A 17711-nucleotide genomic window follows, 5' to 3' on the forward strand; every position below is an offset into this window, starting at 1 on the left:
CCAGAAGTGAAGAAAATCTGATGTTAGACACCTCCCCCCCTGATTTGGTTTGTCAGGCCATCAGCCTGTTACTCACTGGGCCATGCTATGTGCTGGGAGCTGCAAGTCTGGAAACTGCAAACAGCTTACAGGGAGAACTCTGCCTCAACAAGCCTGGAATCCAGACTGCTTGTGTTTTCTGACTGCTTCTCAGATCCGACCAACTGGCTGAAGACCTCAGCCCCCACCAGATCATGCACATGCAAATGAGGGGAGGAAGGCAGTCGGGCCCGATCTGGAAAAGACACGTCCTGTGCTCAAGCCTATTGTGGCCAAACCTGGGGTAAGCCTTACTCCCAAGGGAACAGTTCCTAAGCCCCTGAACTGTTAATACAGTCTGTTCAAGCCAGTGCACTGCAAAACCTTGGAAGCAGACTCAACCTCCAAGTCTGCACTCTCCCACAGCACAGCTGCCCCACAAGAAGCATCCTCTGAAGCACTGAAAAGCTTCACAAACAGTTGGTGAAAACGACCAGATTTAAATGAAAGAAACACAAGCAGAAAAGACAAGTTCCTACAATCTCACTTGTAGGAAGATAGCCAAGGAATTGAATGACAGCCCAGATGGACAAGAGGAGGAGCAAAATAATGCAAATGAAGCTCCCTACAAGAGTTCTTGTGAGAAGGTCAACTACCCAATCGTTCAGAAGACAGATTTAGATTCAGCATGCAACATTGCTTAATTGGTCAATAGTAGTTGGCAGGGTTTGAAAAAATAAATCTCTAAAATTGCCACATCCTAATGAGTATGCCACCCTGTGATGAAGAAACAGCATGACAAAATAAAGAAGCAAAGCTTTTCACAAAGGAAGCAGCAGCCCAGTGCCAGTAACGAGTGATGCTTTTATTAGAACTAGTTATGTTTCTTTCCCCATCCCACACAGCTTTAAAAATAAAAAGCAGCACAAAAATTCCTCATCAAGACAGTGACATGTACTTCAATGAATCTCAGCAAGGGAAAGAAACCACATGCACAGGTGAGGAGGGGGAGGGAGATGAGGGGTAAGGATAATACTTTCATTAAGAAAAACCAAAGAAAAACCATATGAAAAGGAGAAATCATGGCTCAAACTGCAGTTTACAAAAAGCAGTTCAAGTCTTCAAGTACTCTAGTTATTTTTCAGAACTCCATGCATCCAATTGGGACACAGATGAGACAGGAATGGGGAAGGGTGCCTCCACACCATGCTTGCTGCAGAGGAGCTTCTCCTTAACTTTCAGTACCGTTACCGACACCTACCCAACGTTCTCTCCTCTGGAAGGTGAAGAAACTGGCATAGCATGGCTCCATACCACCCATTCTGTGAATTGTACCAGAAACCACACCAACTTAGTTTAGGAAAGAAAGGGCAGCAAGGCTTAAAAAAATAAGGGGGGGGGGGGAAATAAAAGCAGCTTCTCTTGTCCACTCACACTTTGCATTATTCAGACAAAAATGATTAAAAAAAAAAAAAAAAAAAAAGAGGACTCGCAAAACCACCCACCCAGTTTCACCCGACCATAGGTAGGGGACACAACAATGAAACACAAAAGCAACTCTCTGTTCTTTCTGTACAGCTGTATAGGGGGAGAAGGAACCTATCTAGAGATATATACAAAAAAAACTGTCCATTTATACACATGTTCTGTACAGTGGGGATCTATACATTTCATTCTGTGTGCAAGAGCCCTTAGCAGCTGGCTCTAAAAAAGGACACTAGCATTTCCTTTACTCATTTTACAAAACAAAAATCCCTACATTTCCAGGGTTCCAGACGCCCATCTCATCTCCAACTTTTTCACATTCCATCCAGGTTATTGCATCCAAGTCCATCAGTCTCTCTTCAGCCTTGATACACTGTGCCAAGGGGTATCCATACTAGGAAAAAAAACCCCCTCAAATGGGAAAAGGCCTGGTAGCTGCTCCTGAGTGCTCAAGAATGCAGGAAGTCCAGCACCTTCACAAGAGCTTACTGCTGGAATTCCAGTTCATCCACACTGATGACTTTGGCTGGCATGGAAGGCAGGGGTTGCTGCAGGACGTCTGATCCAAACCATTTGGCAAGGCCCACTGGGGAAGTGCTTCTCTGGCCAGGGAGATGTTCTAGCTGCAGGCCAGCACGGGGTGGTATGTTAATAAGTCCTTGTGTCCCAGAAGCTGGGGGAGGGGAGGGAAAAAACCAAACATGAGAGGAAAACCTAACACATATGATGCTGGCAAACATTAGTTACATACATCCTATAATAAAGGGGGAATCCTAGTAACCACAGTAGACAACATCCAGAGAGATCGGATAATGTGTTGCAGTGCAGCAACTAAGTCAGAGAAATGGAACTGAATGTTTGCCACCTCCCTCCACCACCACAAGCTGAGGAACTGACAGTCTTCAGGAAAATACTACATTAGTGCCCTGAGGCCAACACATCCTTCCCTCAGGACAGATAAGCTTTGCTCATTTTACAAAGGTATCTCCGATCTCTCATATTCATACTATACCTGGAACCCACAAAACCAAACATCTACCACTACCAAAAACTAAAGTGAGAGCACAACTAAGCTTGCTGAAGACAGACCCTTTCACCTGATCACTTATAAAACCAAATCTGCCACTACCAACATTAAAGCGAGTGCGCAACCAAACCTGCTGAAGACAGACCCTCTCACCTGATCGCTGTGCATGCTGTTGCATCACTGCCAATTGCAGAGGGTTTCCTGGACGAGCATTAAGGAGCGGATGTCCTCTTGAAGGCAGTGGATAAAGGATGGAAGGAGACATACCCTGCATATGTGATAAGTCTAATCCAGGAGGTAGCATGCCTAGAAAGGAAGAACAGGCATTAACTTTCCATCAGTTACAGCCCCTTTTCTAAAGCCTAAAAATCATCATTGTTTATATTATTTCCTTTCCTCTCCCTGTACCCTCAACAGGACTCCAAATCCCAATCACACCATCCTCATTTCCACATTCTAAAGCCGAGTAGCGACCCATAATACACAAAAGGGCTTTGTATCCAGTCAGGATTAATTTTTACCTATGTGCACTATTTTCCACTTGTCCACATTACATTTCATCTGATGTTTGGATGCCCAGTTTCCCAATCTGAGGGTTTTTTTTTTTTTTTTTGCAGCTCCTCAAAGTTCACTTGTGTTTTGAGTACTCTGAATGTGTGCATCACCTACTTATTTAATTTACTCATTACTCCCTTTAAACATAATAACCTGGGAAATGCTGCTTCTGATGCCAAACCCTGAGGAACTTCACTATTCACTTCTATTATGGAAAGTTGTTTTCTACTTTTAATGAATTACTTGTCAATATTAGGACGTTACCTTCTAACCCATGACAATTTCCCAAGAATTATCAAATGGCACCTGAAAATGTCTCTGAAAGGAAAACAGCTATCAGAACTTGGGCTGTGGAAAGCAATAAGTGCATACGCAAAACAGCATCACTATCCCATTGACCCTGCACACTGCAGCGGTCCCATAGGACCCAACTGTTGGTTTTATTTTGAATTTTGTTGCAGCAGGAACTGCTTATTCCAAATGTGCTTCTGTTTAAGACTAAAAACACTAGATCACACGAAAGAGAGCCATAACTAAAGTCATCAAGGACAAACCGTCTCAATCCAGTTCAAAAGACTGAACTTTAGAACCTGCTCACTGACAAGAAAATCCATAAAATACATCCAGTTTATTTGTTTTTATTAAATTTTTCTTCAGTAAAACTCTTCCATAGTTTTTAGTCATACGTTACCTGGTGTGGAGACCTGAGCTTGAAGATCTCAGGCATAGAATACAACTGACTGCTGGATAAAGTTGAGAAGTGTTTTGGAGGGTGTACTTAAACAATGATGTGATTAGGGGACCATGGCCAAGATTCTCAAAAAAAGCGACGGTCTGCTAACGTAGCTGTTTTGATAGCAAATTAAAAAAAAGCAAGACATTCTCAAAAATCGTACTTGCAAATGAGGTCGGTGGACAGCAGCAAAGATTCGCTAAATTTTCATGTGCCCATCGCTGGAGATATTGATGGGCACACGTGCAGAAAAAACAAAGAAACCTCTCCTCAAAAACACAACAGTAGGAGAGATGTTCAATCTCTCCCGCTGTCAACAACCCCCCCCCACCCACAGCAGGAGAGATGCTGATTCTCTCCTGTTACCACACAACCCCCCCCACCTGCAGTGGGAGAGATGCAGATTCTCTTTCACTGCCAAGCAAAACCACTGCCTAGCTACCTCCCCGCAGCAGAAGAGATACCCACTCTCTCCCGCTGCCATTTAACTACACACCTCCTTACCTCCATGTAGATCTGTGACCTATGGGATGTGTATTCCCTCCACCCAGCTGGCCTGCGTCTTCCGAAATAGGCCCCTCCACCAAGGAGGGGCTTGAGGCTCTGATTGGCCCGGATGCCTAGGCCCCTCCTATGGGGCATCCGGGCCAATCAGAACCTGAGGCCCCTTCTCGGTGCATCCCTATTGCGGTGGGGGTGTGTGTTTGTGGCGGAAGAGATTGGGCATCTCGCCTGCGCAGAGGGGGTTGTTAATTAGCAGCAGGAGAGAATCAACATATCTCCCACTGCAAGGGGTGGGGGGTTTGTGTGGTAGCGAGATAGAATCAGCATCTCTCCCGCCGCTGGGGGGGGGGGGTTGTTGGTTGGCAGCAGGAGAGATTGAACATCTTTCCCACTGTTGTGTGTGTTTTTTTTTTTGGAGGGGGGGGTGTGAAGCAAGGGCAGAGAATGAGCATCTCTCCCACTGCATCACAACACAGCTTTTTAGCAGTCTCTGACACTGCCATGCTGGGGTTTAAACAGTGCAGTCACTGTACTGGCACCCCTGGACCAGTCGCTTATTTTTGTAGCTAAAAGTAGACTCTACTTTTAAAAAATAGCTTGGCAATTTTTAAAAATCCACTGGAGGGCTCATTTCATTGTTGAAGAGCCCATTTGCATGTCATTATCAGAGACTGCTAAAGACAGATAATCCGTTTTGATAATCTGCCATTAAAATGCATGCAGGCAACAGTTTAGCGACGGCGTTAAAATTTTGAGAATCTGGGCCTATGTTTTTGTTTGTTTGGGATTGGTGGTGGAATAGTTATGGGAGCAGTTAGAAAGGATTTTTTTTTGCTGTAGAACAAGTGATGTCAGGGCTGATTGGAGGGCCCTTCTTGAAGCACAGATGGGTCAATTTTTAAACTGCAGGTATGGTGTTAATTATAGGGTCTAGGAAAGTCTGATCTCACCCTGTTCTCAGATGCCACATGGTAACAGAAGCTGCTTCCTAGTCTTTAAAACCCTGTTAGTGGCCATTTGGGATACTAGCTTCAGTGGACACCCCTGCTGTTTTTTTTTTTTTAATTGAAGGTCTTTGCTGTTCCTCCTGCTGTCTCAGATGACCAAATCTGTTTAAATAAATTTCAACCAATTCAAACCCGTGAACTACCAAGATTATTGAACTATTAAAAATATAATCAATTTGGAAGGAGGAACTGACATCAGGCTAGAGGCTTAGATTCAGAACTCCATTAGAGCAGCAATTAAAATGCTAAAGTCCTCTGGTTTAACATGATTTAATTGACCTTGCTTTGGTGATTCTGAAAAAGAAGTGCACAGCTATAAGGCAGTATTTTAATAAGTTTAGTAGTAGAGATTGTTGGACCTTAACAAATTCAACCAATATGGTGAGCCAAGAAGTGAATATGGCAGTGGGGCACTCTGATATGGAGGAAGATGCCCATGTGACAAACATACCTAATGATACTGAAGCATAGTCCTGTAGCTCAAAATACTAAAATCAGATATTGTTGCCATCCAGAATGATGTGCAGGATACACTGGTCGACATGAACAGAGAATGGAAGGAGACTGGATCCTTTAATGGAGAATGTGGAAGATCATATGGATGCAGTCAATACTTGAACTCAAACTCATTTTTGAGTACCATAAACAGGGCAAAGTAGAGCAGTGTAATTGAGGATCTTGAAAAAAAACACTCCAGAAGGAATACCCTGCAATTTAAAGGGATCACTCAAGACAGCAGTCTAACAATTTGCTCAGTTATTAAATCTGATGATGCAGAAATTCAATAATGAGTAAACTTGAAATAAACAGCCAGGGAATGTTATTGCATGTTTTACTGATTTTATTTAGTACTTCAGATGGCCCATGTTTAAGGAGATAGAATCTTGTAGTTTTTCTACACTATCTTTCAAGATTCAGCATGTAAGACTTTACAGCAATAAAGTGAGCTGCAGGAAGTTACATGATACATTCAGCAATCCAATTTATTCTACCAGTGGCGTTATCCCTTTGTTGTCTCGATTACTGTAGCAGGAGCTCATCCTTTGACAAGCTGAGAGTCCAGACTGAACAAGAGACTTGGAAGGACCTGTGGACCAGTTTCTCTGCAAGCACACCTTGTATCTAAACAAAGACCCACCACCGGTTGCCTAATTCATGTGGTTGAGTCAAAGTCCAACTGCTGCTGTTTTTGCTTCACTGTATTTGTAAATCTTTCCTGGACAGTGGGAAAGATTTGCAAACCCAGATCCACCTGGGACAAAATGCAGTGAAGCATAAACAGCAGCAGTTGGACTTTGACTCAACCACATGAATTAGGCAACCAGTGGTGGGTCTTTGTTTAGATACAAGGTATACTTGCAGAGAAACTGGTCCACAGGTGCCTTCCAAGTCTCTTGCTCAGTGTGGACTCTCAGCTTGTCAAAGGATGGGTTGCTCCTTTTACAGTAATTAGGCACTGCATGAATTAGACACTGGTTTTGATTTGTTTAGAGGATAAAGGGTTGGGATGCTGTTCTATGTTCATTGTACTGCTGTTTGTTATTTTTAGGAGGTATATTGAAACAGACATGGGGAAGTCACTGCTTGCACTGGATCGGTAGCATGGAATGTTGCTACAATTTGTGTTTCTGCCAGATACTGTGACCTAGATAGGCCACTGATCTAGATGGAACCTGATCTAGATGGACCATTGGTCTGACCTTGTATGGCTGTTCTTATGGGGGGAAGGGGGAGAGGATGCTTTGGGGACTGTAGGGTTAAAGTCATATTAGGATACTATTCCAGCAATAAGCACTTTTTAATTTTTGATAAGCCAACTCAGCTTGTCAAAGGATGGAAGTGTGGGGTATGGAGGTGGAGGGTGGGATACAGGGGAGTTTTCATATCATCTTGCAGGTGGGGAAGGAAATTTGGTATGAGGGAAACAGGGGATTAGGGGTTATACTGGGTTCTTGGAATGTTAATGGTCTTAAATCCAGGCAAATATAGTATTTCACTAATTAAAGAAAAATTGAATTTGAATGTGGTGCTCAGACAGGAAAAAGATTAGAATTCTTACCTTGCTAATAATATCTTTTCAAGTAGATAGGTGTGTCATTCTGGACAAGCAGGTTATTTCCCAATAGTGAGTCTGCAGAAGGAATCCACTCCAGATTTTTTTCTATAACCCTCCTACTTCACTGAGAGCTCTACTGCCATCTACAGTTAGTCCCTAAGCAAAAACAAGAGCTCTTTTGTAATCAGGTGAAGTAGGGATATAGGAAAACCTCCTAATAAGGTTTATGGATTGGATATTTATAATAGTCCATTAGCACGTGTTAAAATAAATAGACTTTATTCCCCTACATTTGAACTTCAAAGAGGGACAAGGGAGGGGTACCCGTTGTCCCCTCTGATTTTTGCATTAATTATTGAACCTCTGGCTATTGTTGAGGCTTCGGAGTTGTCCTTGACTGCTCTTAAGGATATTAAGGGTGAATATGGTTAGTTGTCAGGATCTAAAGTTAATCTATCTAAGACGGAAGTGATGAATATATCAGCATTTACGAAGAAGATTAAGGAATTACAGAGATCAGTGGCTTTAAAATGGGTAAAGGGACCTATTCGCTATTTAGGAATAATTTTGGGAGCAGATTGGACACTCTTGTTTCAGCAGAATTATATACCATTAGTAGCAGATATTCAGAAAGATTTAGAAAGGTGGAGGAATAATAATAATAATAATAATTTTATTCTTCTATACTGCCACAATCTTGCGACTTCCCCCCTTTCTCTCCCCCCTTCTACACATAAGTTCATGTAATCCTTTTTCTTCTTTTCTACCCACTATTTTAAGTTCTTGTAAACCGTGTCGAGCTCCATTCTCATGGAGATGATGCGGTATATAAACTTAAGGTTTAGATTAGATTAGATTAGATTAGGCGGTTTACAATCAAGAGTGCTGGACATTCAGTGAAATACAATAAGTAGATATTCAGAGGAAATACAGAGATCAGAGACCTCAGGAGGCAATAGTATAGAAATACAATTTGTTGAACGAAAATGTAATATGTACATTTTAGTAGGTAATGTCCAACAGGACCTGTTGGGGATAAATAGCAACGTAAAGTTACGATAAGATGAAGATAACAGATTATATTTATAACAGTGCTGTAAGTTCAGGTGGAATAGGGAGGGGGGAGGGAGAGGGAGAGCCGGTCAATTGTTTAGGTATTTCTGGAATAGGTATGTTTTTAGGCGTTTCCTGAATTCCCCATATGTAGTGGGCGAAAGCAGTTGGTCTAGGTCTTTGCCCCATAGGACTGCTTGGTGAGAGAGAAGGTGTTCGTGGTGTTTTTTCATTTTGCAGCCTCTAACTGGAAGGGAAATGAGTTTTGGGTGTGTGTTTCTCTTGAGTCTGTTATTAGAAAATGCGAAAAGGTCCGTTATGTACTTGGGGGTCAGGCCGTATAGTACTTTGAAGCAGAGGCAGGCAAATTTAAACCTTACTCGGGCTTCCGTTGGTAGCCAGTGCAGCTGCCGATAGTAGGGTGTCACGTGGTCGAATTTCTTCAGCCCGAAGATAAGTCTGACCGCAGCATTTTGCATTATTTGGAGACGTCTCATATTCTTTTGTGAGATTGATAGATAGGCGATGTTGCAGTAGTCAAGCTGACTCAGTATGAGGGATTGCACTAGGATTCTGAATGTTGACGTATCGAAGTATGATTTAATGGTTCTGAGTTTCGAGAGAGTAAGGAAACCTTTTCTGAATAGGGAATCCACTTGTTCCTTCATTGTTAGGCATTGGTCTAGAATAACACCTAGTATTTTCATGGTGGGCTGAATAGGGTAGTTGAGTTTATTGATGCATAGTGGGGTTTTATTGTCAAGCGGGTGAGGGGAGGCAACGAAGAATTTTGTTTTTTCTGGGTTGAGCTTGAGCTTGAAATCTGTCATCCATTGTTCCATCTCATTTATGGCATCGGATGCCTTGGGAATGGTTTCCGAGATGGAGTTGGCGAATGGGATGATGATCGTAAAGTCATCTGCGTAGCTGAATAATTTTATTCCTAGTTGGGTTAGTTTCACACCTAATGAGGACATGTAGATATTGAAAAGCAGTGGGGAAAGCGGTGACCCTTGTGGCACTCCGGATGAGTTGCTCCAGGTGTCGGAGTGTTCGTTGTTAAAGCGTACCTGGTAGGAACGGGATGTGAGGAAGCCATGAAACCAGTTTAGTACCTCAGTTCTGATACCAATGGCGTCTAAACATTGTATCATTTTCTCATGGTCTACCAAGTCGAATGCAGAGCTCATGTCGAATTGCATGATCAGGGTGTTGAGGCCCTTACTAAATAATAGGCGCAGATAGTCTAGGATGGCAGTGATTACTGTCTCCGTACTGAATAGGGTTCTAAAGCCGGATTGAGTTTCATGCAGGAGAGAGAATTGATTAAGGTAGTCCATTAGTTGGGTGGGTACTAGTCCTTCCATGATTTTTACAATGAATGGGATAGATGCTATTGGTCTGTAGTTTGTTATTAGCGCTGACGATTCTTTTCTATTTTTTTGGATGGGGGTTATTATTATGTGGCCGTTGTTAGTGAGGAAAGTCCCATTTTTTAGGAATAAGATGTTATCTCATGGCTAGGACATATGGAAGTGGTAAAGATTATGCTTCTTCCTAGGTTTTTGTATCCATTTCAAGTATTACCGATTAAAATTCCAAAATTGTATTTCCAAACATGAAATAGTATGATAATGAGATTTATTTGGGGAGGAAAGTGTCCAAGGGTTGGAAGATATGCAATGTTTAAGTCTAAGGTAGAAGAAGGATTAGGTTTACCTTATTTGGAGAATTATTATAGAGCTGCTCAGTTGAGAGCGATAGTTGAATGGCATTCATATCCACTTAAATTATGGGTAAGGGTAGAAAAAGAAATGTTAGAAGGGACAGAGGGTATTAGGGATTTGAAATATCTACCATGGGTGGGAGAAAAAGCATAAATAAATAAATATAAGTAATCCTTTTAGTAGATGTTCTATGGAACTATGCAAAAGTGCAGGAAAAAAACTTTTGGGAAAAGAAAAAAGTATTCATTTTTCTCCTATGTTATATGTGCAAGATTTCATACCAGGTAGGGAGGGGGGAATTTTTAAGAAGTAGGAGGCAAACGGTTTGAGGTGTTTTGGTCAACTTTTGAGTAAGGGGAAAGTTAAAGCCTTTGTAGACCTTCAGGATCAATATCAATTGGAAGTGAGAGATCTTTTTCCCTATCTTCGCTTGCTGGTTCAATCTCTAATCTTAAGCACCTTAGATTACTGCAATATCATATACCTGGGATCCTTTAAGAAGACCATCAAGCGCCTGAGACTCATCCAGAATACTGCCATCTGTCTCATCTATGGCCTAAAAAAAGTCAGATCATGTAAGCCTCTTCTACAGAAAACTTCACTGGTTGCCGATGGAGGCAAGGGTCATCTTCAAGTTTGCCTGCCTTTGCTTCAAAACCATAACAGGCTTATCCCCAATCTACATGTCATACCACTTTGTATTTCAAAGCACCACTCGCACACGCAATGCCTATCTGTTTGCCTTCCCCTCCCTGAAGGGCTTTATCTACAAGAGATTCCTTGACAGAACACTGTCATTTCAAGCAGGCAAATGGAATAAATGCCTAACCACCCTCATTTCAAATACACCCTCCTACCAATCCTTTAGGAAATCAATTAAAACCTATCTCTTTGATAAATTTCTGACTCCTTCCTGCCTTGTGGTACCTCTGAAATACTTGTTTTATCCCTGATATTCTTCCGGATATACCTAACCTCTCTCGACTTACCAATGTAATTTGAAAATATTTTCTGTGTACAGTCTCTTCCTCTGTAAACTGCTCTGAACTGCTTGTGGTATTTGCGGTACACAAAAATAAAGTTATTATTATTTACAGGTGAAAAATTATATTATGACATGTACAGGGATGGGAAAAGAAGTTTTAAACAAATCTGAATTTGAAAAGGGGTTAGAGAATCCAGTTGCGAAAGGGTATATTTCTTGGTTATATAAAATTATATATCATATATATAAAACATCATATATGAAAGCGTGGGAAAAAGATTTGGGGAAGGAATGGTCAATTGATGAGTGGGGGGGCAATTGTATCCTATCTTTTCCATATAGCTAGAGCAGCCACTTTGGTGGAAAACGCTATTAAACTTTTAGTACGATGGTATATTACTCCGGTTCTAATTAGTAAATGCACTAAGGAGAAAAATGATGCTTGTTGGAAAGGATGTGGTGAAAGAGGTACATTTTATCATATGTGGTGGGAATGTCAAAATGTCCACAAATATTGGGAGCAAGTATTTTATTATGTGAGTAAGTTAATCCAGATCCCTCTTGATATGAGTGCTGAAAGGGCACTGCTGGGAGTTGGAGTAGAGGGTTTATCATCTTCTCAATCTAAACTTATGGATTTGGCATTTATAGTTGTTCGTTTAATATTGGCTCAGCAATGGCAGCGTACTCCAAATATACCCCCAATAAGATATGAGAGATCGTTTAGGACTAGTGTATGAAAAATATAGACCATCGGCCCTTTTAACAAATCAATGGGCGAAGTTTAAAGATATATGGGAGAAATATATTGAATCGGAAAAAGAAGATTTTTGAACGATTGAAATTATACATTATCCTATCCTTATGAAAAGAGAGTCCAGGCCTCCTGAGGAGAGGGGAGGGGAGGGAGTGGGATTGTTTTAACTGTTTGTATGACAAGACGTGTTATCTTACTATTTTATCAAGGTTATGAATCATGTTAAAATGTAATTTATGATTGAGATTATTGTATTATATATTCTTTTTGCTAAAATTATTAAAATAAAGAAAAAAACAACAATAGGAGGAAATGTATTTTCACTCAGAGAATAGTTAAGCTCTGGAATGCTTTGCCAGAGGATGTGGTAAGAGTAGATAGAGTAGCTGATTTTAAGAAAGTTTGGACAAAGTTCTTGGAGAAAAAGTCCATAGTCTGTTATTGAGAAAGCCATGGGGGAAGCCACTGCTTGCCCTGTATTGGTAGCATGGAATATTGCTACTCCTTGGGTTTTGGCCAGGTTCTAGTGACCCGGATTGGCCACCGTGAGAACAGGCTACTGGGCTTGATGGACCATTGGTCTGACCCAGTAAGGCTATTCTTATGTTCTTATCCATGCAAACTTCACCCCCCTCACAGGCCACAGTGCACGTGGAACACGGCTGCGCATCTAACAGCCATCCGCCGCAAACGAGGCATGAATCTGTCCCATCCCAACTTGGGAAGGCCATCTATGAAGTTTGAAGCAAAAACAAAGCTCCTAACTATAAAAAATACAGTTTTATTTAAATTGGGAAAAATCCAAGATGGCCACTGTGGGTGCCGATTTTGCAATTTTAGAGGTGGAGAGGGGTAGGGCATAAAGGGAAACCATCCAAATCCCCTTTTTAAGACCCCCCTCCCCCCCAAATCACTAAAACAGGCTGTCAGTCTGTTACTCATTGTTCCATTGTGCTGAATGGGAGAAAGTGCAGGCAATACTGAAACAGCATGTAGGGAGATCTAAAGCCTCAGGAAGCTGAAAAGCTGGATTTCAAGTCTTCTGACTGCCCCACCATCCTGATAACCATGGCTGGTGGTCTCTGCCACCCTCGGATACATTGCGCAACCAGCTGGTGGAGACACATAGTCTGGCTCTGATCCCAGTCACGCCTCCAACAAACCACTCAGCCTGCTCTACACCAACTAGCGGACGAACCTGGGTTGAGCTAGCTCCCAATCTCGGAGCCCCAATCTGTCTTGCAGGCTGTCCAGGGGGGCTTACTGCCACGCAGGGAACCTTCCAGAAGCAGATGTTCAACAGTTTGCGATCTCCCACCACAAGGATGTCCCCCACAGGGAAACTCCACAGCATGAGGGCAAACCCGGAAAAAAATACTGAAAACTATCAAATGAAACACGAGCAGCAGAGATAAGCTCCTATAGGCTGGCTTGTAGGAAAGCAAGACTGCTGTCCAAGGGACATGCTCCAGGATATGCTAGCAGAGGAAGCAGTTAAGACTTCAATCATCTGAGGTTTCTTACAGTGCCCGGCAGGAAAGGATGCATAAACCCACTGGTCCCGGAATAAACGGAATTGTACCCCAACGTACCTCATACAAAGAGCACAGTTTATGTACACAAAGCCTCTTTTGGCTCAAAGCTTTCTCGCTCTCTTGTGGTGTGAAAGAGGATAAGAACTGCATTTACTTTGTACTCTCTACTGCTGCAGTTGAATAGGAGGACCGGTGAATACCAATAGTCTGCAGTAGTGGTTCTTGAAAAGCCGTCTCACCTATCCCGTCAGCTTTTCATGGGCTAAACTTTCATTACAGAGATCAGGTGGATCTTGTTTACTCATGTTTAGGAAGAAAACGAAAAGTCCTTTTCCACGTGCGTCCGTGTTGGGTGGGGGGGGAAGGGGCTTAGCTTGGCTAGATGTTTCATCTCTCCCCCCCTCCCTAAAGGCAGTAGATTTTGGTGAAGATTACATTTTTCATTTTTTCATTCTAACCTTGGGGGTCATTCCACTGATTTTGATGAAACTTTGTAAGTTTAAGATTCGCCACTGGAATACCTGTGGAGATATGAGCTTTTTATTTGATACCATACTGCAACCATGTGTAGTATCCCTGCAAACTTTTCTAAACCGAGTCAAAGTATGTCCTTGGTTATATAAGCAAAACAAATGAAACTTGGTGATCTTATACAACAATTTACGATCTATTAGTGATTTTTATTCCGCTATTACTTTGCGGTTCAAGGTGGATTATAGAAGAGGATTTCTGGACATGTCCAGAGGTGTTACAGAGTAGAGCAGGTTGCTTCAGAGGATTGAAATGTTTCATACGGTGTTAGTTAGTCTTCATGGATTTCTTGAAAAGCAGGGTTTTTATTTCTGTTCTGAAAGTTTTGTAGTCTGGGGTCTCGATTAGTAGATTGGAGAGTTGGTAGTCTAGTTTTGCTGTGTGGAATTAATGCAGATTTTCATTTTTTGAATCCGACGTATGTAAAAAGCCTCAAAGTAGGCCAAAAAAAAATGGATGTGCTGAGCCAGCTTCTGCTGACGGCACAGTGGAAACAGGCTCAAGTGCCATCTTGTCAACTAATGGGTAAAGAGAACTTCATATATTGCATTCTTCAAAAAACACATAGCAGTTTTCCAGAAAACTTGGGAACCTCATATCAAATGGAATGAACAATTTGATATACTGACTTAATGCACATGCCCTTGGGAATACACACCTATCTATCCACAATCTGTGAGGAATAGGTAATAGGGGGAGGAGAGGTCCAGTTACATACTATAGGTCATGTATTGAAGAACAAATAAACAAAAATATGCTTTTCGTTCATATCATAGTACCAAAACATTGTTGGCATTGCTTATTGATGAACTTAGGTGTGGATTTGATCAGGGTAGGGAAAACACAGTTACTTACCGTAACAGGTGTTATCCAGGGACAGCAGGCAGATATTCTCACCTGTGGGTGATGTCATCCACAGAGCCCCGATGCAGACAGCCTCGCAAGCAGAATTACTTGTAAAACTTTAGAAAGTTCATAACTTCCGCACCGCGCATGTGCGAGTGCCTTCCCGCCCAATGTAGGGCACGTGTCTCCTCAGTTCAGATAGCTAGCTAAGAAGCCAACCAGAGGAGGTGGGTGGGTTAAGAGAATATCTGCCTGCTGTCCTTGAAGCCCATGACCGGCCGGGATATAGAAGGAAAAATAGTCGCCGCAAAGTTGAAGCCTGCAGGTTGAGGGCGCACTCTAAACAGGCTGCTTCAGCCTTGTATGTCGGGGATTTCACTCTGCCGTGTTACTGATGACAATATCAGTAATGCGGCAGAGTGAAATCCCCGATGGACAAGACCAAAGCAGCTTGTTTAGAGTGCTGCCGGCCTGATGCTGCTTTGGATGAAGGTAGGGCTCGCTCACAGTCGGCGGGAGGGAAGGATGGAGGGTCAGCAGGGGTTCGGCTCTGCGGTGGTGGGTGGTTGAAGAGTTGCTGGCGAATCCCGGTACTAGGGCTTATTTTCAGGGTAGGTCTTATTTTTGGGGAAACACGATAGTAGTCTTGCTACTTCTGAAAAACTAAACATTTCCACTCAGACTACTCCTATGAAGAGGATCCAAAAGCTAAAAGATCAGAAGGCTTGCAGTATAGTCGCAAAGTTACAGCTCGCACATTTGAATAAGGAAAAATAGCTTAAAATCTAGGTAATTTCACCGATTTAAAAAAATTACACAAACAAAAAAAAACAGGTGCAGCATTTCCACCACTGGAAAATTAGAGGTGTAAGATAAGAGCTTGCAAAGTACCTAAGGAGGCTGACCCTGCAATGACCAGTGCACAGTTTTCCAGTATCTAAAAAGAAACTTACTGTATTTTTTGCTCCATAAGACGCATTTTTTACCCTCAAAAAGTGGATGGAAATAAAAATGTATCTTATGGAGTGAATATACCCCCCCCTTTAAATTCTGGTGGTCAAGTGTTGAATTGGCAGGAGCGAACCTTCCTGCCATTCTGCCCCTCCCTCGCTGGACAGCTGCCTCCTTTTTATGTCAGGGCCAGCTGCGCAGAAAGCAGGAGCGGGTTTTTCACGCTCCAGCCTGGCCCAGGGCGGGGGGACAGGGTGCAGAGCCTGGCAGTGAGAGGGCCTGGCTGCATAGCCTGGGAGGGAAGGGGGCTGGGTGCAGAGCCTGGCAGAGAAGGGGGACAGGGTACAGAGTCTGGTATATATCAGTACACAATTTGATTCAGATTGGGTTTTTTTCTTGTTTTCCTCCTCTAAATTTAGGGTGTGTATTATAGTGCAAAAAATACGGTAATTTAGACTAAGGCAGACTGTTAAGATTTGATTCAGGGGCTTAAGATAGTAGAGATGTTTAAGAAAGCCATCTTACTTGTGATATTGAGTGATAGAAACTAAATCCCAAGGTTGTGTAAGAAGGATGTTAAATGTTTGAAATCCAACTTTCAGTTTTTCAAAATATGTGTTCAGGTGAGGTAAAAATCTGGGTATTTCCACTCTACTTGCTTTAAACTGAATATATAAACAAAAGTTTGTCTTAAGATAACTTTACCCTTCCATAAATGCTCTAGGAAAAATTAGAGACACTAAAATTGGAGTATATTTCTTCTAATTTAGAAACGTTAAAACTAGAAAAGTTTCCATTTTGTGCAACTTTCTTTAATTAAATTTTGAATTTTTTAAAATCTCTTGAATCATACAAAAGTAGATAGATCTCGATACAATGTCTATTTCAATTTGTCAAATGTGAATTCCAGGGTTCTATATTGTATATTGCAAGGTATTTATTGTAAATTTCAGTAAATGAAAACAAATAAAAAGCAACATTCACATGCCTATGTTTTTGTTCCATACCTCAAACATTTAGTAGGGCTATGGTACCTTCTGTTTGTAGGCACCCAAAAGTGTGCTATCTCCTTCAATAATCTCAATCACATCAAGAATCCATTGTGGTGCATCAGATGGAAAGACCACAAGCTGAAGAATCCCAAAGGCTACATTCCCAGTAGAGAATGACACGGGGAGCGATCCTCGCAGGGAGCCGCGGCGTGGCTGCGGTTTGGCTGCGGGTTATAGAGACTCCATAGCCAAATCGCCGCAGACACGGGGACAAAAGTTTTCACCGCCCGCAAAAACGGTGAAAAGATTTGTCCCCGAAGGCAAATGTACCTCCTTCTATGTACCGCTATTTACCTTGTCTTCACCATGTGTCTTTGGTTCGGGACCGGGTGTCAGATTTTTTCCGGCGGCCATGTTTGTCTCCACCATGTGGTCTGTCTCCTCCAACTCTCTCTACCCGACTTGCACGTTGCCGCATTGACTCCGCCCCCTAATATACAGGCTCTTCATTGGTCAGTTCTTTTTGCTGGATTGGATTCACTTTTCACTCATTTCACTGGGAGGAGCTGAAAGCCTGAAAACTTCGTCAGGTACAAGTAAGTGTTCTCCCCGGCTGATTTAGATGGCCGCCCAGCTAATCCTGCTCCTTCCCGGGCTGACTCGCGCCGAAAATTTTGTTTGACGCCTGCCTGTTTTTTTTTTTTTTTTGCCAGCATGCTTTTACTTGCTTCGGGCCTTCCTCGTTGCCGGGACCTGCCTACTTTCTGTTTCCGCGAAGGCAGGACCCGGCAGCGAGGAAGGCTCGAAGCAAGTAAAAGCAGCAAGTTGTAAGCTTCCCTCCGGGGCTCTATCGTGTGCGTGCCAGCTTCCCTTCTCTTCCCCACCCCCCGGGACGCTACTTCTGGTTTCGGAGGGAAGAGAAGGGAAGCCAGCACGCACACAATAGAGC

At 42.5% G+C, this 17711-nt stretch overlaps 1 protein-coding gene across 2 annotated transcripts in view; it reads right to left on the reverse strand.

The window, feature by feature from the left end:
• Nucleotides 1-862: 862 nt before the first annotated feature.
• EIF4ENIF1 (eukaryotic translation initiation factor 4E nuclear import factor 1) overlaps nucleotides 863-17711 on the reverse strand; it is a 243609-nt gene continuing 226760 nt past the window's right edge. For both annotated transcript variants that reach the window (XM_033955267.1, XM_033955266.1), the window contains 2 exons: nucleotides 2684-2836; nucleotides 863-2176 (listed from right to left, as the gene is read on the reverse strand). In XM_033955267.1, the coding sequence (XP_033811158.1) occupies nucleotides 1989-2176; nucleotides 2684-2836 (341 nt within the window). In that variant the 3' untranslated portion in view covers nucleotides 863-1988. The remainder of the gene's footprint in view (nucleotides 2177-2683; nucleotides 2837-17711) is intronic.

This window comes from Geotrypetes seraphini, chromosome 8 (genome assembly GCF_902459505.1).
Source record: "Geotrypetes seraphini chromosome 8, aGeoSer1.1, whole genome shotgun sequence".
In the NCBI taxonomy this organism is placed as follows: Eukaryota; Metazoa; Chordata; class Amphibia; order Gymnophiona; family Dermophiidae; genus Geotrypetes; species Geotrypetes seraphini.